The sequence below is a fragment of the Haemaphysalis longicornis genome, unplaced genomic scaffold (assembly GCF_048455015.1).
Source record: "Haemaphysalis longicornis isolate Haplotype H1 unplaced genomic scaffold, Haemaphysalis longicornis Haplotype H1 scaffold_12, whole genome shotgun sequence".
Taxonomy (NCBI): domain Eukaryota; kingdom Metazoa; phylum Arthropoda; class Arachnida; order Ixodida; family Ixodidae; genus Haemaphysalis; species Haemaphysalis longicornis.
Genome location: NW_027526225.1, coordinates 113003559 through 113026413, shown reverse-complemented (window position 1 = coordinate 113026413; position 22855 = coordinate 113003559). Strand labels below are relative to the sequence as shown.

At 46.3% G+C, this 22855-nt stretch overlaps 1 protein-coding gene and 1 long non-coding RNA gene across 2 annotated transcripts; one reads left to right on the top strand and one right to left on the bottom strand.

Moving 5' to 3' along the window:
* Positions 1-179: 179 nt before the first annotated feature.
* On the top strand, positions 180-1828 carry LOC144163292 (uncharacterized). The gene is made up of 2 exons (XR_013320878.1): positions 180-438; positions 1129-1828. It is a non-coding gene; the product is annotated as an uncharacterized LOC144163292 (long non-coding RNA).
* A 5714-nt stretch (positions 1829-7542) lies between these two features.
* On the bottom strand, positions 7543-18201 carry LOC144163291 (uncharacterized). Its single transcript, XM_077694197.1, has 3 exons — positions 17955-18201; positions 17113-17250; positions 7543-10563 (listed from the first exon to the last, which is right to left on the bottom strand). Exons 1-3 carry the CDS (start codon positions 18135-18137, stop codon positions 10543-10545), a joined length of 342 nt encoding a protein of 113 aa, XP_077550323.1. The 5' UTR covers positions 18138-18201; the 3' UTR covers positions 7543-10542.
* Positions 18202-22855: the final 4654 nt, after the last annotated feature.

Sequence of the window (22855 nt, the reverse complement as noted above, 5' to 3'; positions counted from 1 at the left end):
AAATGGCGCTAGTGTCGCGCGGCAAACTCCAGGTTCCGGTCCCTTATAATAGAACCGCGTTTCCCTACTCCACGTGCGTTGCAAGCAGAACGTGGAACCTATCTAGTGGTACCTTGCGTAACTGTTGCCACCTGCCCTTCAGGAGAGGAATTAACCAACCTTCTGGGCGGGTGAGGAGCATCGCTAGGCGGATGTGACGTCACGTTTGCTCGCAGCGTTCCCGCGCGGTATGTTTACATTTTTCCGAGTGCTGCCTACACGGCTTACGTGCCGTAGCGATTCAAGTAGTCGCGTTCGACTTATGCGGTCGACGCAAGAATTCATAAACTGGCGATGGTTGTCGCCCTGTCAGTCGTCGTTCAACAGCTCCAGCGTCTTCTGGCACTACAGCTTTGCAGTTATCTGTGGGCGTTCAACTGTCCACCATCGGCCGACCAGGTGAGTGTTTTTTGGCGGGTTTGCAATCAGTTCGCATATCTCCTACTGCAAAGCGTGCTTTCTGCTTGCGGCAGTTATATTAGCGACGTTTACGAAATTGTTAACGGCGCGTTCTCACCGTCTTGCATTATTGTTGCTGTTTATGCTGCTCTGTTCGCGTCTGTCGGCGATCGCAAGCTGTTGGCGGTTTGTTGCACGGCGCGGGAACCCGTCTCGCCCGTGGCGCTTCTTTGTCTCTTCTTCAATGTGGCGTCATTAACATCGCTTGTTATCCTTGGGCTAACCTATCTTAATGTTGTAACGAAAATGAACTTGCTGTGCGAACTGAGCGTGACAGAACGCTGTTGGCAAGGTTTTCGTGTGCGCGTGTGGTTCGTGAGGGCGTTGTAACACGCTGCTTTGGCCTCTTGCACCTCTTTCCTGCATCTAGTACTCTTGCTTGCCAGGAGTGCCTGCCAAGGGATGGTTACTTCGTTATGTGTTTTCATATTTAATAGTGAACCACTCAGCGTTCTATAACTGATGCAAATGCAGGCGGAACGACCCCGATAACAACGCAGGGCAGTGCTTGTGGCAGGGGCAGTGCTTGTGTGGTCTTCTCTGTCGTTTGCCCTTCTTTTCAGTCGTCGTAGATTATTTACTGTTGCGTGAACGTTGTTTGATTCTTCACGTTTCATTTTTCTCTTGCAGCATCTCCTGACTGCAGTCACGGTGCCCCTAGCCTGCGTGCAGCACTCATCCTGCCATTCTAGTGGGAACTGATGTTCGCAGGCCACTTGTCACGACCTAACGGGTTCCCGCCCTTGCCTGGCTTATAATTGATGGTATACTTCAGATACACTGCTGCGTTCTCTCTCTGCATACATTTAAAGCGAGTGTTTACACTAACACAGCAGTGGATAACCATGAAGACAGCAGCGTGTGTACTGGAAATGCCAGTGAAAACAAAACCAAACGATCTACAGATCTATGCCAGCTTGACCATTACAAATCTTTCAGCGAGTGTCAAAGCAATGGACAGCTGGGGATATCTCGTGCGCTAAATTGTGTTCTTCTTTCTGTTTGTTTTCTATTTGCTGGTATAAATTTACGAATTGATAGTATGAGTAAAGTAGACAGAGAACAAAGTGATTGCGTTGCTCTTAGAAATGTCTTACACGAAATAAAACTGCTTCCTGCGAGTTCGCACTGCTCAGTGCGGGGAAAAAAGGTTCCGTATAACAAATAATTTGGTGCACCCAAACCCATCTGTGATGAACATATGTCATGCATGGATTATTTAAGGGCATGTTATTAGCTTTGGCAAAACAAGAAAGTGACCTCTTTCTTGTGCAGAAAACTAGTTTAGTTGCAATTTTGGCTCTTATCTGTCCAGTGTCAACAGGAATAGTAGCCTTGATGTGCAACTTTGCGGATGTGCGACTTTGCGGACACTTTCCTGTCACCTTCCTTCAATGTCACCACAGTGGTGGTGAAGACTCCTGGGCAGTCGAAATCGCATGATGACAGGCAGTTATATTCTACCACGAGAAGCACCCTCCACAAGCCATGAGGCCTTGCTCTGTTTTCAGCTGGGGCTCCTTTCGTTGCCAAGTGCCTTGGTCTTTTGGGGTAAAGCTCCCAAAACAGGGTGGTCTTGTCCCTGTTGGAATTGTCATGTTGATCATACTTTTCACCCACAGCTTTCCAGTTCATTTCACTTTTCTAACCCAATTCTAATGTTATTAGTGTAGGGAAATCTGGTGTCCAGCAGCTTGCGTTTCAAAGGGAATAGATGTAGCAACTACATCAAGCACTAGCTGATTCTGATGCTTAGTGGACTTTGCTCTGAGCCGTCCAAAGCACCACAAGGGGAAGCAGTGCTGGTCTTATGTAGTGTACTACTTTGGAGCTGCAAAATTACAATGCACCTTTTTTACCTCAATTTTTTATGCTGCAGTGGAAATCATGCGAATACATGTTTGTAAATGTCCATTCCACCAACAAATTCACGGCATGCCTTGACAGTAGGCGCAGTTTTATGCATCTAGATAATCACCTGTACCCATTTATCACAGGCCTGCAATTTGCACATGGTCGGATTTAAGCACCCTAAATGTGGCAAGTGTAACCGACCGTAACACACAATCTTGAAAACTACCTTATCAACGCGAAAGCAATAAGTGGCCCATTGACTAAGAAGCCACTATCCGCTGTCTGTACTAGCACAACAGCTCCTAAACCGGCCGGCAGTGCAAAGAGAGCAAAGAGTGGATTGAGTTCAAAACTTTGGGAAGAGTTCAAACCACATGGGAATCAAACCCAGGACATCCCTAGTGCAAGTCCAGCACCACATCCTTGACACCACTATAGCTCAGTGGGTCTAGCTGACTAAAGGTGGACCCAGGGAGCGCATTATGACCTTAAACTGAAAAAAAGTCCACAGGTACAAGCAACCCGACATACAATGAGTTTTAAATTTCTTGGCAATTCATTAGGCCAGCACATAGCCGTAACATCTCCACTCAGATGAATTGGCCAGTCACGATGATAGCTGCTGTCAGAAGCTCATGGCTGTTTCACCAATTCCCGTTTGTCTTAAAACAATGCTGCTTAAATTACACACTGGCCAACTGCACCTCATCGAGTATATTTTACGCTCCTAGCATTCTGCAGTAGCCTTGTTTAGTGTTAAAGAACTACGTATTTGATCACATGTGAAGACTGCGATTTCTGTTAGAGCATTTTGTGCTTTCAACCTAAATTGGTTGACGCTCGTCAATTCAACACTGGCTGCAAACTTTTATTGTGGTGTAATAAACATAAAACCTGGATAGAGTAAAAATACTGAAGAGTAAATTATGCTAGGCTTATACAGGGGTGAGACAGCTGCGCATATTGCGCCTTTCTGATACAATTCCATTTTCCTGCGCCAAGCTGCTCCAAAAGCACGAAAATGGCGAAAATTGCGCCAAACTGCTCCAGAAGAGCCTCAACGGCACGGATTTTGATGCTCATGTCAGTTTCGGCGGGGACAAAGGCCTCCCGCATCATGGTCGCCGCTTTTATCGTCGGTCAATCGCAAACACAGAAATTGCACAAATAGAAAGACTGAAACGAAGCAAGCGATAGCTTGTAAAACTCGATTCGCTTTTTTTCGCAGAAACGGCCTTCTCGATTAGGCATAGCTGTAGCAACAAACATGGCCGCCGCCTGATCTGGCTGCTACCAACGCGCTCAGTGCGTATCACGGATATTTTCCCTGGTTTATTTTACGCTATCAGCTGAGTTCCAGTCTATTCATTCTATCTGTTGTGGCTCTGAACAGTGACGTTAACGCAAGGATATGGTTTGAGATTGGCGCCAGATTACGGGAAGTTGGGCGGCTCGAAAAAAAAGTTCAGTGAAATGTGGGGCCTACGACTTCGGCGTGGTTTGTCCTTGAGTGCGAAACGCGGTGCGCGCGTCTATAGGCCTCGAGCGCGGCCTGTAGGGGCGCCACTGAAATCCCCCTAGCGGCCCGTTTCGAAAGCAGGCGCGGGAGTCCCCGGCCCGCTCCCGCCTGTCACCGTTGCTTTTGGGGCTCGTTCAAGACAGCGATTTACCGTTTGTCCGCGTTCGAAATACCGAATAACGTCGAGCAGACACTCTGTTTGCAAGCGTGGTATGTTCACGAGAGTATAAACGTTTATGACGCGATCTTAGTGAGATCTATATGAGCGCCGGGGGTGCGTCCCAGGCCGGCGTCCTGAAGCCAGCATTTGCATGCAGCTGATTGTAATTCCGCTGCCCTGTAATTTAGTGGCAGTGTCGCCGTAAGCAGTGTTTCCTCCGATAGTCATGTTGCGGCCATACACACTATGATGTAAATCGACTTTGTGCACTTAAAAAATCCAGCGGAGCACTCATACCTGACAGCACGCAAGTTACGCCTGCCAATATCGCATATCAGATATTGATCAGTACCATGACAAGCCAATGCGGCATAAATTTCACAAACATCGTACCAAAGAAGTACGATGGATAATGCAAAATTACACTCCGGAGTCAGCACGCGATGACAAATTTAATGCTGGGTCGTTTTGTCCCGAGATGAGCGCTCGCAAAGATTCACGTGTTACATTTATCCTCCACGAGAAGCGCGAAGATGGGCTTATAGAGTAATCCGCGTCCGTGACCAAACTCTTCTTCGAAACATCGTCATATGAGTCATGACACAGGGAGACTGCAGAATCTAGCATAAACCGAAATCAGAGACCCTTATCAGATACGACACTCATCCAACGAGCCCGTGTGTACGAGATTTCGGCGCACGTTAAGGATCTCCAGGTGGTCAAAATTAATCCGGAGCCCTCCACTACGGCGTGCCTCATCGTCTCCGTTGCGTCGGCGCGTTAAACCCTGCAATCAATCAATCAACTCTTCCAACGACACCTCGTATCGCTTGTGAACTGCCTAGCCTGTATTCTTCAAAAAATGAGTCCGCCGAGTGATCAGCCGTTTTTCAAGGCGAAAAACAAAAGAAAAGTGAACACGCAGCTTGTGTGTGTGATTACTAAAACGTTCATTCGTTGATTTCGCTCCGCATTAGTAAACAACAATAGTTGAGCGTCCTCCTCCTCAACCCCCCCCCCCATATCTTGCGAAATACCAGTGCCTTTCGCATCTAGTTGGTCTGGTGAATAGTATACCTTGCTCAAACAAACGTCTTTAGCATTTCAGAAGCTGCACTCGGTTTTTTTTTCATTCCCGTACGACTATTCTATTTATTCCTTACTTGCAGACCATTCATTTTCCCGTGGTTTCATTAACATATACCTTGGTTCTTATTATAAGGCATGAGTGGGCACATATCTGACAATGCACAGCCTTTGAGTGTACTTAACATTTTCGCGTGGCTTATATTCCCATAAAAGGCACAAGTTTTTGTCAGCTATTGGGTTATCACGTCCCCGAAACATATTTTTCTACGACGTACATATTCGAAGCAAAGCCGCATTTGTTGTCTGCGCTGCAAAACGAACCAACCCCTTACAGTGAGAATATCAGGTCTAAACGAGGCGACAATAAATAGAATTCACTTGTGCTGACGGGTTCGAAGGTGACAGCGGTGATATGCTGCTGCCATCGCCGACGCCCGCAAGAGCGGCCAAGAAGCGCGCAGAAACGCCTCCCCGGGTAGCTCTTGTTGGCGCTGGAGCGCTCTTCCAAGACGCAGCTGTTTTTTTTTAAGTGCCCTAAACGTTCAGTTAGCTTACAGACGTCACAAAAACAAGTTGTTTAGAGCGCAGAAAGGCAAAGGGAATCGAAAGGAACCAAAACACTGCATGACCACCTATCAGCCATGCAGCGCTAATCCCGCAAATGCCGCGGAGAAGCGGCGGCAGGCGGCGCAGCGATCGCGAATCTCGAGGCGTATAATCGGGTTCGTGAAGTGAATTTTTTGGCTTGTTGTGCTGTTGTAAAATGTTGAGGTGTTGCTGTGCTTCGAAGCGCGATCGCGAGCCTCGGGGATGGAACGGTCGACACGAAAGTTGCGGGCTGTGCTGCGGCGCCGCGACCTGTTCAGGCAGCGCCCAATAGCTGCATGACTACACGGTTGCCATAGAACGCGACTATAACACTTGATGTATGCAAAGTGAAATTTAATGCCAAAATCTAGGTGGCTAAACATTAACGCTACTCAAATGACCATAGGGTGAACCTGCGCCCCGGGGACTGAAACGGGTAGGCTGGTTGGGCTACGCGACCGTTAGCTCGAAGCTGCTCAACTGTTGCCGTGATTACAGTCGTTCGTACAACACAGCCTGGGATTACATAAATAACAATTTTAGCATTAAAACAGCAAAAAAAAAAAACGCCACAATTGCGGAGCCCTTAAATTTGATAAGAGTTTTAGCAGTCCGTCTGTTCCGTCGTGTACGTAGTTACCGTGCTCACCGGGACTCGTCTGGGCACTTGGGCATTCGTAGCCGTAGGGGGATTAGTTGCCCGCGCCTCCTCGCCCTTCCGCGCGCGCAGGCGCAGACCGGTCCGGTCAACCCGTAACAAAGTAACCAATAGAACAGACGGACTGCTAAAACTCTCTAATGGTAACGGCAGTTTTGTTGTCAGTGTTGCGTGCAGCTGCAACACAATATCACCAGTTAGGAAAAAGGTAGTGCAGTTAGTACTTTGTGATACTCTTAAAAACTCTTTCAGGTAAGGCTGTTTGAGGGTTCTGTGTATTCAAAACTGATTGCAATGTGCACTTGACCCTGCAAATTGCTGAAATAATGATTTTTAAGCTCACAAGACGATGTATTAAATGTCCCTAACTGCTCCAAATCAAGATTCTTCTGCTCCAAAATCGAACTTTTGCTGCTCCGAAAACTGCTCCCAAATCTGTTTGGGCTGTCTCACCCCTGCAAGTTATACATTGCACAGCGTAGCTGTAAACATCAAAATTCAACTTTTTAGGTTTCACGAGGAAAAGCTCAGCATAACTTGGGCCAGCTATGAAGGGTAACTGCAGTGTAGGGCTATAGGTTAAGTCAGGCCACCTATAAATCTTTGACATGCTTCGAAATCTTGGCACACAGGCATTTTTTTTGTTCTACCTAAACCAATGCTTTGGACTTCGGCGAAATGTTTTGGACGGGTTAAACTGCACAATGCAATTGCAAATAAGAATTGAACAAACGTCTGTTGTGTCCATTCGAGAATCCAGTGCTTGCCTAATATCGAAAATTGCATCCAGCAATCGCTTCAAGAAATGTACTTGTATGTCCAAGAGACAAGCTCAAATAAAAAGTTACCCTACTTCAACTGCATTCCTTACATATTTATTTATTTGAAAATATTTAGCACGAAAACAACAGAATGGTACCAACAGGCAGTGCTGTCACTTTTCGTGCTCTCTCTCTCATGCTGTGTTGTTTTTCCAGTTTATTAATTTTAAAAATATGCCACATTTGCCATTTTAGTTGGTTTTATTTGTTTTGATGTTATGCTGTGTTGCCAACGAAACTTTGTAAATGTCTTCCTAAGAAAAAAATAAGAATACCTAGCATTTGTAAGTGTATGCTTCTTGATGGATAGCAACTCTCACTATATGAAAGTGAAGCCAAGAAAACACCAAAGTCATCACAAACACTGAAGAATGTTTATTTACATGGCATCACATCACTTGCTGGACAAGCAACAAGGCACCATAATGCTGCTCACACAAGAGTGCGGAGTATGCGCCGTGGCTAAAACCACTTGATAAAAATACAAGCAGGCGCTTATCTGCCCCAAGGTGACCCTGAATGAAAATGTGACATGCGCAACACTGGAAATCAACAAAAGTTATTGGGTCAGGCATAAGTGAAAAGTGCGGGCAAAAGTCGAGGGCACTTTCATGTGTTGGATGACGAGACTGCTGGCACAAGACAGGAAGGATCGAAGGGTGCTAACTCAGTATTGTATGGTTACAAATACGTGCAGATTGCTACTCACTGGACCAAAAGTGCTTGAAGACCCTGATTTTAAAGCAAAACTTTCTATGTCTCACCAGTGGAATATGCCATGCCAAAAAGGCATTACAGAAAAGCCAACTTTCTCTGACAATGATAATGATCGTGGGTAAAGAAGTGCAGAAAAAAAAAACGCTTCCTGCAGTCAGAAACAAATCAGGACCCTCGCGGTGTGAAACCAACATCTATTCCGTGACACCATTGCAACATGGTCGAAGTAGTTTGAATCTGGATAGCTGTGCATCGAGATGCAAAATTAGACAAAAATGGTGCACCTCACATTCTAATGACGACGACAGTTTGAACGCGAAGCTTTCGTCGAGCAAAATCAAGCGGCGAAGTTTCAAAGCCACTGCAATCAAAAGTCCAAACAGCATGCAAGTAAGTGATAGCTGAAACAGGCAATGTCCAAGCTCAGATGACAATCTAGCAAGAAATCCCTCGCGAGAAAACTGAGTTCAACTGAAAGACAATTTCTCCTAGACACCCTTCCCACTAACTTACAACCAAATTCCTTAAATGATCTCTTGCGTCCCTCCTACCCACCTAATTTAGCAGAGGCAGTGTGGGACACACTCCTGCATTTCATATACCGACCCACTATTTTTCCCTTGCTGTTTCCCACCCATACCCGTCGTGAACTTTAACTAATCGCTACTTCTAAGAGGGTCTGATGCACTAGCAAGAGGCCCCCGGGTGTTTTTTTTTAACAGTTCAAGAAACGTTTAAAAAAAAAAGCCATTATTGTCGTAAGACAAAAGCGTGCACGTTTTTTTTCCTTGCAATTAATTACAGCAACTAATGAACACATGACAGAACAAGTAACAGAGAGCAATGATGAAACTGACAACCACAGATTTGCACATAACTGTGGAGAGGAACTCTCTGAATAGGAGACTGAGCAATAGAAGAGCACAGCAGCTGCGGCTGAACCTCCCCACGCAGCTGAACAGAGACGAAGAATACGGCAAATGGACAAAATTAAGGGTTGGGAGTCTTAGTAGCCACTGTACTTTCTTATCAACCAGGCGTGTGGCTGGATGGTATAGATGAACAGCAACGTGGGAGCTAGAGGACTGCTTGCTGGCGACACTACTACCACCCAGTAGTCTGTACTCCACAGTACACAGTAGGAGGAAACAAACTGGAAGTGGGACTGCGAATTGCCATGATGTTACAAATGAAAAAAGTGCTGCGTGGCTGTCACAAGTCAATGTCAATCACCCTTAGAGGGAAGGTGCCAAAACCCCTTAGAGAGAAGATGAAGACACGACATTTGGATCTTGTGGCTAAAAATGAACCATTCATGTAGCGCCCCACCGTAAAAGGGGATTGACCTTCACTCATTTCCTGAAATAAAGTTTAAAAGCAGTTCATCCAGGGCAGTTGCCACCAGCACCCTAGAGTAGTATGGTGGAAACACACCACAATCTTTGCTTTTGGGAGGTCTTTTACCGGGCTGTCTACCAAAAAACTCAAATTCCTTTTTTCTAAGTGGGCACCTGGTCTTAAACAAAAAAAAAAACATGGTTTTTACAGTTAGGACGTTAAAAATTGGGTGATGCATGTGGTTTTTCATTGAAATTGTAGATATGAAGTTTGTTTCTGTGTAAAACAACTACATTAAGCTTTATTTGGCTTTTATGTTTGATTTTTTGACAGCCTTTGTAAAAAAACTGCTTGAGGGATGCAGCTGAACAAGGTACCGGTGAACTGTGCACAAATCAAGGACTGACTGCCATAAGACTAACATTATCATTATATATGGTCTGTAGCAGAAGTGACAGCTGTTTGAAGTTTGGGCCTGGACGGCAACACCAGTTTTCCTGGTTCCCATTTTCTAGGCCCAAACTTCACATGGCTGTAACTTCTGCTACAGACCAGATAGAATGATAATGCTAGTATTATTGCACTCCTTGACTTGTGCACAGTTGACTGGTACTTTATTCAGCTGCGCCCCTCCAGCAGTTTTTTTTATAAAGGCTGTCTAAAATCAAAAATAAAAATCCAAATAAATGTGAATAGAGTCGTATTACACAGAAACAAATTTCATATCTACAGTTTCAATGAAAAACCACATGCATCCCCCGATTCTTATCATCATAACTGTAAAAATAAAGTTTTTGATCAAAAACTGATGTTCCTTTCTAACTCGAAGCTTTCTGGCCAGCTCCGGCCTCGAAGGTCAGCTGCGCCTGATCAAAAGGACTGTCAACGCGGCTTGAGCTCAAGGCATCCGGGAATGAGGACACCTCTCTGAAGCATTTTGCGCATTTAATTAAAGTTTATTCTCGCTCTCTCTCTTGCGACTTGAGTCAAAGTCTAAAATCTAAACTGCTTCGACCGTATCAGGAGGGCGCAGTCTGACAGACAATGGTTTCATAATGCAAGGGACACTGGTTCCATTATGACCATGGAAAGCGTTTTTTCTTGAGGTGCATGTGCTTTTGCTTATCATCCTCATCGCTTTGTGAAAATCACTGTGTAAAGTTAGCTTTCCTGCAGTGCATTATGTAGCCACATTGAATGCAATCAGTGAGGTCCTGAAAGCTTCACTTTAACAACAGGAGTTACGTGCTCGTCAAGACCCTCGTCTCACAGCAAACTTCTCTTCACCAGCAGGCACAGGCTAGAGCCCAGTCAGCACGTGCTGCAAAGACATGATGAGAGTAATTAAGCACGAACCTCAAGATGGAAAGGAGGCGGAGCAAAGAGCAAGAAAAATGCATCAGGAGGAGACTGCAAGCTCTGGGATGAGCAAGCTAGGTGTGGTGCTGTCAGGACACTGATGTCGCAACCCAAGCCTGGGAACAAGCGGAGCCAATAGCGCAGTTGTTCCAGCCTCCTCTGGAACAGTGATTCAGCTGATACGCCAATGACACGCCAACAGTGACACGCCAATTTATAGTTATATTCTATATTTATATTAAATGAAGCCAGTGCACGTGATGCCATCTCCCGAGTTGTGCCATGCTTGCACCGCTCACCCCCTTGCTGGTAGCCATGTGCTCATACCGTGGTCAACCTCAAGTCTTCACCCCTTTCCTTTGAAATCCTTTGTGTGCAAGCACAACTCACCACATGCTGTCGAAAAAGAAGAAATAAAAACGTGCATCACTAGAAAGCATAGCTGCTACCCCAGCAACAAGTGGAGGGGGCACCCTTTTGTTTGTTTTGCCCGAGACGACTGTCCAGAATGGCGGATTACCAGCCCGCGCATGTGCAGATTGCTAATAGAAAAAGGTCCATTACCGCAATCTCATGGAGTCCGACGTATCACAGACACTGCGGCACATACATGGCGGCGCACACAGAGGGTCGCCCACTTGTGGGCCACACCAGTGAATACAACCTATGAAGTGCTATACCCACCACCGATATAGCATTATCTAGCTGCAGTCAGCAACACTTTTTTATATGTTTACATGTACTTTCAAGCGTTCGGAGAGACAAAATGGCTGTTTGTCACTGCTTCTGACCGATCATCCATGGGTCGATCCCACCAATCTTGGTGCCACAAATCACAGTAATAACGCGGAAGTCTTCAATTGTGGGCCGGACTGACACACACGATTCGCGCCAGGGCTGTCAAACTGGCGTGGCAACTTTCTGATCGCGGCGTTAACACGCCACAGTGGTTCGAACACTTGCCCAGTATGAAGGTAGCTATTTCTGTCGTCGTTGGTTTGTCGCATAATGCATGCTTTACTGATGTTTAAGTGCAAGACCTGGCAAGCTTCTCTAGCTCGCCCAGAATTTCTCGATACGCAACTCTGAGCTGACGTGTGAGCACGTCTGTTTGTCGTGTGGTTCCTTGTTAATGAGCCAGACCATGCAACTGAACGGTGGGAATGCAGATTTGATGCTTTCAGCGCATTTCACTCCTTTCTTCGATCAACAAGAGAGAAACTGTCAGTAATGCTCGTAGAAAGACGGGGCGAGTCAGAAATGCTGCTTGGACACTTCCTAGTACCGTATAAATAGTGTACTTAATCTTACCGAGAGCCAAAGCATCATTTTAGGTTGCAGTGAAGCAGACCAGAAAACACCCCTGCCCTTTTTCTTGTCCTTTATCTTTGAAGCACTCATTTGTTTATGTATTGAAAACCAATTTGTGCAGCGGCACACTCCATTAGTTATTTGTGTATATGGCTAATTTTTTACATTTTAACATTTATATGTTCTCATTGTAGTATGATACTAATCTTGATCAGTGCATTTTTGAAGCAGAGGTGGTTTTCTTCAGGTGGCAGTTCCTTTTCTCTACAAAAAAGGGCTTGCTGTAAACAGGATCAAACAACAAAAAAGGAAATCTGTTTTAAGTAAGGAGGAAAAAGGTTCACGTCAATTTATAAGGCTGAGACAAAGATTATGGCAGTCACTACACGTGCTGCGGTTCCCGTAGGGCTAACAAGCGATTTGCAAAAAACTGGACAACACTTCCCATGGTGCGGAAACCGAAGATGTACTCCTGCAATTAAAACACGGAATTATCGCTGCCCCTTCAAAGGTAGATAATTGAGCCATTTTGGCACTTGATCTTTAGAAAGCTTTGATCGCGTATCACACCAGGCTATTTTGTGTAACGTTGCCACTTTCACTCCGTGTCGCCGCACATACAACTATATCCGTAACTTCCTTTCGAACCGCACGGCTGTTATTCAGCTCGGTGACCTACAATCCGACACTATCCATTTCCCAACCATTGGCACGCCTCAAGGTGCAGTATTATCGCCACTCCTATTTAACATTGCCCTAATCCACCTTCCCAGTAAGCTCGCCGCGATCCCTCGCTTACTCCACAGCATATACGCCGATAATATTACGCTGTGGACCACCAGAGGCAGCGACTTTCAAATCGAGGAGGTTCTCTAACAGGGAGCTGGCTTAGTTACCGCCGCCGCGCAAGTTGGGCTTGGATGCTCACCTGAAAAATCTGAGCTTTTAATTCACCCCGCCAAATCAACCGGCAACCCGGCCCAGATACCCACCATTGAGGTCCGCATTGATGGTAGGGATGTTCGCCAAGTGGAAGTCCTGAAAATACTTGGGCTCTGCATACAGCGCAATTTCGCAAACATTAAGTACCTAGCACAGCTGAATTCTCAGGTGAATCAGACGATCGCCCTCATCCGCAGGATTGCTGCCCGCAACAAGGGGCTCAAAGAAACAGAGCGTATCCGGCTGATACGGGCATTTGGGCTCTGCCTTCTCACTTACTCCCTCCCGTATCTCTTGCCCTCGCATACCGAACTCTCTAAAGTCAACTGCCTCATTCGAAAGACCTAAAAAACGGCGCTACACATCCCTCAGAGCACTACCACTGCCAGACTCGAGAAACTTGGCATTTACAATACTGCGGAGGAACTCATTGAAGCCCACCTTATCGGTCAGCTAAATAGGCTCTCATCCACCCCCACCGGTCACATTCTCCTTGTTACTCTTAACCTTAAAGCCCCTATCCTCTGTGATGACAGGCTCCCGGTACCAGCTATCCACCCTTTACCGCGCAATATCACCCTGTTTTCAACAAGCAGCCTAGGGCTAGGGAACTACGAGCACAAGCACTTACAGAGAAATACCCCGTCCACCCCACTACGGTTTACGTGGACGCAACTTGCTATCGATGGCAGGATGCATACGCTGTCGCAGTAGTAATCAACCATCCCAACACTCCTCCTCTTAAATCCCTAACAGACCGCACCAACTGACCGCTGAGGCAGAAGAGGCGGCAATAGGTGATCGGTAAAAAGTGCAAATGCTCATGGGTGCATTGTCAGCTCCCGCGGAGTTCTGTTACTTCCGGTTCGAGAGCTCTCCTGGCCTCCCATATGCCGACGGCTTTCAGGCGCGCTTGTGCTTGTTGTTTATCTGTTTCCACTGAAAAAAAAAACCGCTCATGCATCGCACATTCAATGTGTAACAACAATGAATTCTACTAGGGGCTTCTCTGAAAGGTTAGCACTCTGTGACAAATAAACAACACGCGCACACGCGCGTGAAAGCCGCCGGCGTACGGGAGGCCAGGCGAGATCTCGAACCGAAAGTGGCTGGAGCAGACAACGTACCCATGAGCCTTTGCACTTTTTACCAGTCACCTATCGCGCTAGCCCTTACACATAGGCCGCCCCCTATCACTATCATCTCGGATTCGAAAACGGCGATTCGAAATTACGCCAGAGGCATGATCTCGCCCCTGGCGCTCAAAATTCTCCTCAAAAATCCTCCTACCATACAAATAAAGCTGATCTGGACTCCGGCCCACATGGGCGTGGGGGGAAATGAGGCAGCACATAGGGCCGCTCGAGAGCATCCCGTCCAAGCAGGCCCTAGCCTCGAACCCTTTCACGGAGCCCTATCAGCTTGGGACAGTCTCTTGATCTTCCAAGACATTACGGCACATTACTGCCTCTCACGCCGCCAGCTCCCCCCCGCACACCCGGATTTATCCAGCAGGGAAGAATGGCTATGGCGACTGGTGCAAACCCATACCCTCCCATGTCGCTACCACCTGCACCGTATTTATCCTTCCGTCTACCCCTCCACCAACTGCACGGCCAGTGGAGCAGTGGAAACACTGGACCATCTTCTTTGGAACTGTCCCCACAACCCCTATCCTCTCTTAGCAGACGGTGGGCACTGGGCTGAGGCACTGGGAAGCTTCGACCTGTCTACCCAGCGGGTGGCGACGGCGAGGGCTGCTGCGGACACCGGTACGCCGGTCACCACGTCCCCTAAGGGGCCTTTAAAGGCTCAATAAAATGTTTGTCCTCCTCCTCCCATGGTGCGGTCACATGCGGTTTTGCACAGATGGCATCTGGCCCCATTTTGTCTGACTGGCAATGAAAACTGCCTGCTTCAAAATAACTAAGACATTTTTTAGCCACATTTACATTCAGGCAGAAAGTGCTGTGCAGCCATTGCATGTAATGTTGCCTGTATGAAAAATTGTGCTCAATAGGTTTCTGAGGAAAGCTGGTTTCGAGAATTGCATTGTGCCATAGGACAAAACAAAATTAACTATAAATGAAAAAGTTTTGCCATGCATATTTTTGTGCTCCTTTTCTATCATGTTTACAACCAACATGACCATACTGTTAATTACATTGCACCTTTGGTCTCATAGGTCACCCAGAAAGGAAAACAACTGAAGTCGATTAAGTAGTGTAAGGAAAATTCACTTTATATTGTAAAACAACAACAGTATTAATGTATTCTTGAAAGCGTAAGAAACAACAGCCTCGCCTGGACCTTTTGCAAATGTAAAATAGTTTCTTCTTGTCTTCTTTTTATTTTATGGTGAAGGAATGGGGCTGCTTCTTTTCCTGCAGCTTGTTAAGTTGGCCAATTTTTATGTGATCAGGTATCTAAGCATTCAGGAGTAGACGTGTCCTGATCGGGTATATCTTGAGTCCAACTGAGTAAAGGGTATTCTGATTTTTATCATGCTAAGGGTCATATTCCGAATGCTCCCCATGAGCACAAACGAGTTGCAGTGAATGAATGAAGATAGCACGGAATTCTTTTATCAACACGTAAATGCCTAAGACTAGTTCACATACTTGAGCAAATCACAAGCACGGCATAAACTTAATGCGGTTGCCCAGCAATTGGGCAACACGCCACTATTTAAACTAAATGCATATGCTACTCGATAGTTTCCCTCCAGCTTAGAGACTGCCTTTTCCATGTATTTTCTAGTTCATAAATATACCATAGAATGCTTGGCTGCAGCAGCTCTCATAAATTACAAAAGGACAAGAATAAGATGGGCATTGCTTCCACAGATGATCCCTTTGTATCATTCCTGACATGAAATAGCCAAGTGAATCTTTGGACCTTGGTAACAAACTGTTTCAAAGCACAGTGCAAACCGTGATGAACAAACAGCATTGCGTCAGGTGCATAGCCTGCGACACTGTGCAGCTGAAAAAAATATCTATGTCTTTCTGCTTCATTTTCCTGTGTCTACTTATGCAAAGTGCCTTTATTAACAATAAAAGCAGGGCGGTAGGAGGGGTGTAAAACGTTTAAAGAGCTTACGGCAAAATAATGTGACACGCTTTTTTTAAACATTATGTATGAGCTGCCTCACGTAAGAGGCATTTCTTACAACATTCTTAGCCCTGTATAGCTTTCTCACACAGCTTAGATGTCGTGCGAAAAAGGCAACTTAGTCTAACAGCTCAAGGCGAGGTAGGTGCACCTTCTCCCGTTTGCACTCAAGAGTTTACATGAGAAGGTACTAAGTAACTGCTGCATAATCGAGTAAACTGAGGGCCCTTCGCACTATGAGGCACAGGGCAGTGTGGTAGACCTCTCACTCAAGGATCTTTAGCGTAAACCAAGACATTGTGTACAGAAGGTTATTTTTTTTGGCTTTATAAATTCAATGCAGCCCCGGCAGACAAGAATCGAACCCAAGACATTGTACATCCCTGCAGCCATAGGAAACCATGTGAGATCTGAGCAATCTGGCACCTGAGAAATCTCATTACGATGAATAAAGCTACCGTGCGATATTACTTAGTGTTTACAAAAACCAAGGATAGACAGCATAGGGGCACTAGATACATCCTTGCTTACACAAAACTCAAAAGTAAAATTAAAAAATATATATATATATGACGCGGCCATCCGAGGCACGGTATATCTATGGTGTTGACTAACACCATGTACTGTGCCCTGGCCGACGACGTAATTTTTATGTTCCTGCCTCCACTGGAAGCTGGAAAGCACTGTAAACGGCCCTGCGGTCAGCCATAACCCATTACACGCCCAAGACTACAGTGCAAACTTTGTCGTGACGGAAACCACGTACGGTGCTGTTTGCACGAAGGTCACGCCAGCCCACCTCATAGATTGTGCTATATCGGTAGCTGGTGGGACTTCACTAGGTGGTACATATAGCATCATCCATAAATTTTCAACAGTAAAAAAATGAAGGTAGTAATTAAGCAGTGCATGAGCTATCCCTACCTCTTCATTGTTTCACTAGCTACTGAAAGACTTGTATTTGAAAATGTCAGGCTGGAATGGATGCATAGACCAGGTTGGTTTTTTGACATTGGCATAAATAACTAAACTTGATTGTTAGTACACACGCTGCTGTCTTCATGGCTATCAACTACCGTGTTACTGTAAACCCTCGCTTGAAATGTACACGGAGTGAGAACGCACTGGTGGATCTAAAGTATACCATCAAATAGAAGCCAGGAAAAGTCGGGAACCCGTTTGGTTGTGACAAGTGGCCTGCACTAGAATGGCAGTTCCCACTAGAATGGCAGGATGAGTGCTGCAGGCAGGGTAGGGGCACCGTGACTGCAGTCAGGAGATGCTGCAAGAGAAATAAATGGAACATGAGGAATGAAGCACCGTTGAGGCAGCAGTAAATAAACAATCTAGGATGACTAAAAAAAGGGCAAACGAAAGCGAAGACCACACAAGCAGTGCTCTTGCCCGCCCTGCGTTATCCGGGTCGTTCCCGCTGAATTTCCATCGGTTATTGAACGCCGATTGATGAGATGAAAACACATAACGACGTAAGCATTCCTTGGCAGGCACTCCTGACAGCAAAAGTGCTGGATGCAGCAACGAGTGCAACAGGCTAAAGTAGCGTGTTACAACGCCCTCACGAACCACACGCACACACGAAAACCTTGCCAACAGGGACCTGAGATCGTACTGCAAGTTCATTTTCGTTACAATATAAAGATCGGTTAGCACAAGGCACGTTGTCTAGAAAAAGCGTCGAGGAAAACAAGTGATGTTAATGACGCCACATTAAAGAGACAATAAAACGTCATGGGCGAGACGGGTTTGCAATGAGAGCGAGTTTCCGCGCCGTGCAACAAACCGTCAACAGCTCGCGATCGCCGACAGACGCGAACGAGCAGCATAAACAGCGACAATAATGCAAGACGAGGAGAACGCGCCGTTAAGAATTTCGCAAACGTCGCTAATATAACTGCCGCGAGCAGAAAGCAAGCTTTGCAGTAGGAGATATGCGAACTGATTGCAAACCCGCCAAAAAACACTCACCTGGTCGGCCGATGGTGGACAGAATGTGAGATGGAGAAGGGACTCCAGACCCGTCCGATGGTGGACAGTTGAACGCCCACAGATAACTGCAAAGCTGTAGTGCCAGAAGACGCTGGAGCTGGTGAACGACGACTGACAGGGCGACAACCATCGCCAGTTTATGAATTCTTGCGTCGACCGCATAAGTCGAACGCGACTACTTGAATCGCTACGGCACGTAAGCCGTGTAGGCAGCACTCGGAAAAATGTAAGCATACCGCGCGGGAACGCTGCGAGCAAACGTGACGTCACATCCGCCTAGTGATGCTCCTCACCCGCCCAGAAGGTTGGTTAATTCCTCTCCTGAAGGGCAGGTACTGTTGCCGGTTGATTTCTTCAAATGGCGCAAGAAGCTATTGGCGGTGAGATCTTTGAGTGGCGCCCCCTGGCTCTGACGTCGGCTTAGGGATTCGCGCCGCTGTCGTCTGCTACACTCCGCTTGTGAGGGGCAACAGTGCCTGGGCTAGAAATCGCCCGCTTCGTTGCTGTAGTGCGTTAAAAAGCGTATTTCTAGCGACTCAGTTATTTTGCCAGCTTCTGACGCACCTGAATAATTTGAAGCTGTATTCCCGCAAGTTTGCAACTCACGAAGAGATAGAGAACAACTTCCTTCAGAGTATCGGTCAGAAGATCGTGTGTAACTCGTCCTTTCTTGCTTATTCGCGAGGATCAGCGATCAGAGCTTCTCGATAAGTATTCAAAATGCGTAGGCTTCCCTGCAGTATTTTTGAGATGCTCCTATGAAGACTCAACAATCTAAGACTACGTACCAAGCAGCGGCCTCTACACGCACATCGCACAGCAGGAAATAAAGCGGCTTTCTTCTGTTTCTTTCGTTGTTGTCTTGTATCGGGTTAATGTTTCTTGCTCTTTTTTTCTGCCCAACGCATTAATTTTTCTGCGCCGTCACCAACTTCTTATTAGGAGGTTTCGGGATGTTTGGGAGCCTCACAAAGATCGTGTGGATATTTCCTTCATTTTGTATGGCATACATTCCCTTCTTCACAAATTGGCTTTCATTACGGCTGCGTGCAAAAAGGTGCATATCCGCAGCGTGCTTTGTTTATTCACATGCAAATACAATGAGAAGGTTTGTGCTACGCCACCGCGATCGCGCCCTAAACAACGTGGTCCACAGTACTCGAAGGCGGCTTTTGTGCTCCGAATTTCTATCGTAATTATATCGTTATCATAATGAACTGACTCTCAACTCGAACAATGATGACATGATTACGGTGTTGAAGGCATGATATACTCGCTAAGTAACGTAATAAATAGTATACCTGCATATATTACAAGACTCGAAACCGAAGAAGAATTCCAAGTAGCTCTTTATTGCTTTTCAACCCTTCCACGCGCGAAGAACAAATCCTATTCTACTCGGGATGGCGTTCTATGATTTGAAGAAAATTACTTTTACTCTCTTGTCCTGGACTGAGGACCCGGCCCAATAACCAGATCGATTTAATTGTTAAACAAAGTTTTCCCCTCCTCCCCTTACTCCTCTTCCTCCTCTTGAGTGCAGTTTTCCTATAACGCATATCCGAATATCGGGAAGATATGGCTGTGCAAAATGTTCCGAAATATCCCTCCAGGTCTTAACAAACATATATGTGTTACTATAAATTTAACGAAGACGTGACTCGTTTTGCTCAATAAACCTCCATACTGGTTAGATGCCTGGTATAGAATCAGCACGCGCGTATATACACACTGGATTATTTGGAACTCAACCTACAGTTTTTGCAGTCTATAGTGCATGTGGGCAAACTTTCATGCCTTGACAACGTAAAGTGATCTGACAAAACGCGTTCGAGCGTTCGGCAAGGTTGCAAAAACTGTGTTACCTTACATATGATTACCGGGAATCGTAATGCCTTCTGCCAAAGCCGACAGCCCTGAAGGCCTAGAATTTGTTTTCGTCTTCCATATTCTCTGTTGTCGGTTATTAGCAGCTGACTGTTCCTTTTGTTCGAATGCTTACATGAGAAGCTGACGCCTAGCTCCGACTTTTCGCGCTCCGCACAGGACCGGCTTCGCAAGGAATGGGGTGGCGCCAGCAATGTTTCTCCCGAAGCGGTATCCAAAACTATGCTTTAATTGACACCATGAGCTAGTGTATGCGATTTTAAGCCTATTATTATGATAAAAAGTTACCCACACGCCAATTCCGGTGCGGACAAGCATCAGACGTTGACCGAGCGCGAAGAAAAAGCAGGGAGAGCGATCCTGAGTGAAGCAGACGACAAATGCGAGAATCCCTAAGCTGACGTCACGGAGGCGCGCTTCGCAGCGCCGCCTGTGTTCGCGCTCACCGCCAATAGTGGCGCGGGCGACAGTAGGCGACGGCGAAGTGAATTCTTTTTCTGCAGTTGAAGTATTTAATTTCGCAAAAGCAAGCATGCTTGATTTTTTTATAAAGGAACCCTGCAAATATCACTTCTGTATTGATTTGCTGTCTCATATTTGCGTAATGTCTTGTTCTTCTTCAACAATGTTGACAAGTATGAACCTTACACCGGACATAGAAGGGTAGATTTAGCTGTGACTATATAAGACTAATGGGCAGGCATTGTTTTGCTTTGGCCGGGTGACGGACAGACATACAGACATACAGACAGACCAAAATTTCTGGGTTTAAGGAGCCCAAGAAAGACTATCGTCTTTAAAAAACATCACTGTAGAAAGGACCAATTAATAAATGTAGGTACCACCTCCAGGGAGGCCAGGAGCCGTTGCGCATTACTGGCTCTATGTAGTGGAATCATGGGCATGGAGTGGAATACAACACATACTGCAGGCATTTTAAAGGGCTACTTAAACCCAGAAATTTTGGTCTGTCTGTATGTCTGTGTGTCTGTCCGTCTGTCTGTCTGACTCGATTCAGCCACCCGGCCAAAGCAAAACAATGCCTGCGGAATAGTCTTACATAGTCACAGCTAAATCTACCCGTCTTGGTCCGGTGTAATGTTCAGACTTTTCAACATTGTTGAAGAAGAACAAGACATTACGCAAATATGAGACAACAAATCAATACAGAAGTGATATTTGCAGTGTTCCTTTATAAAAATTCAAACATGCTTGACTTTTGCCAAATTAAATACTTTATCAACTGCAGGAAAAGAATTCACTCCGCCGTCGCCTGCTGTCGCCAGCACCACTATAGCTTCTGGCGCCATTTTAAGAAATCAACCGGCAACAGTTACGCAAGGTTCCACTAGATAGTTTCCACGTTCTGCTTGCAACGCACGTGGAGTAGGGAAACGCGGTTCTATAAACGTTGAAGTAGGGTGCCTCGATTAACGCGCGTCTTCGCCGTACTCCACTGCTCCAAACGCTGACGGTTTGGAGCAGTGGAACGCGGGAAATTTAAAATGATTTAAGCAAACGTTTGGTGTCTTTACCTTGGGAGGAGCGCGACGCAAGAGGAACAACATGAGAGGTGAGCGGTAAAGCGAAGGGAGGCATTTACTTGGCAAAAGTCGATAAAGACTATCGTCTTTTGACGACATTTGCAACGAAAGAAGCAGATACGCGGCCAATTTTTTTTTACAGCAAAGCTGTATACCTCTACCACCCCCCCCCCAACGGTTTCATCGACGTAAGCAAAAACGATCCCTGTGGGCAAAAAATGCCCGCCAATCCACCCTACGAAGGTGGTTTGAAAACGGAGCTGTAAACGACACCCACAGTGATTACCCATGCAACGTCACTTGAATTCACACACGTGGCTCTACAAAAGATGAAACCAGAGACAAGTGAAATGCACTTAACCATACCCTTTCTTGCATGTTCTTTGTTAAGGTTAAATGAATGCAGGATTTGTGAACGGTGGTTGGTTGAGTTGAATCGGTGTAGCACATAAGTGGACACTTTTTTTGCAAAATGAAGGAAACTCAAACCCGGTGTTAGACGATCTCACTTCTGTTTCCATCGCTTCCGACAGAGGCGACGGGATCGGTGGCAGAGACGAAAGAGAAGTGCGATGCCATGCGTTGTGAGATTCCTTTTATATTTAAATAACCGCATCCTAGCGCATGCACAAGGAGCGCACACGGCCGCCACACGTGCCGTGAGCGGAGCGCACAGCGGCGCGAAAGGTAGCGTGACGCTATCACATGGCATTCAGCGAGAACGCAGGGGGTAAACCCGCAGATGTGCTCGGTGAGTGCACCGTCTGTCTCCCGCGTGGGCTCTCTCCGTGTGATACCTAGCCCTTCGGTGAGCAACATTAGGTTGGGTTTTGTTACCGACGTCTCCATCATGACTGCAGATAACAAAAGTTCCGCTCTTAGATGTACTGCTTATATCTAGAAAAGTCAAAAATGCTCGACTACCAAGCAAATTGCGTTAGTGCTCACATGAAGTCAAACAAGACGATATCAGTGGGCATGGAAGTGCAGCAACGATGCTCATCTACAGCGACCCTTTCGCTTTTGTTGTGCGGATTTTGACCTTCCTTGCCTCGTGGAATATTCTTCCGCTCCCGGCTAAGACACTGCAGCCAACTGCGCAACTCGGCGGCAAAGGCTTCCAGGCGTTGCATTCTGCAGTAAACACTCCGGACTGCCAAGCGCAGCAACCGTTTTTGTGGAACGACTCCCCGGCCCTCTGCGCACCGCCGTCATCCAAAGTGACCGACGCATCACCGCAGCTCTACTTAAACAGCTGGGACCCGAGGATCGCCTTCAGTGGGCATGGAAGTGCAGCAACAATGCGAGTCTACAGCAACCCTTTCGCTTTTCTTGTGCAGGTGGGTTCTGCTCCTTCCCTTTATAGCAAAAGATCAAACAATGATTGCTTGCTGCTGCTTCCATGCCCTTGTGTAATGATTGCTGTGACAAGCGAATGTGTTCATGTTG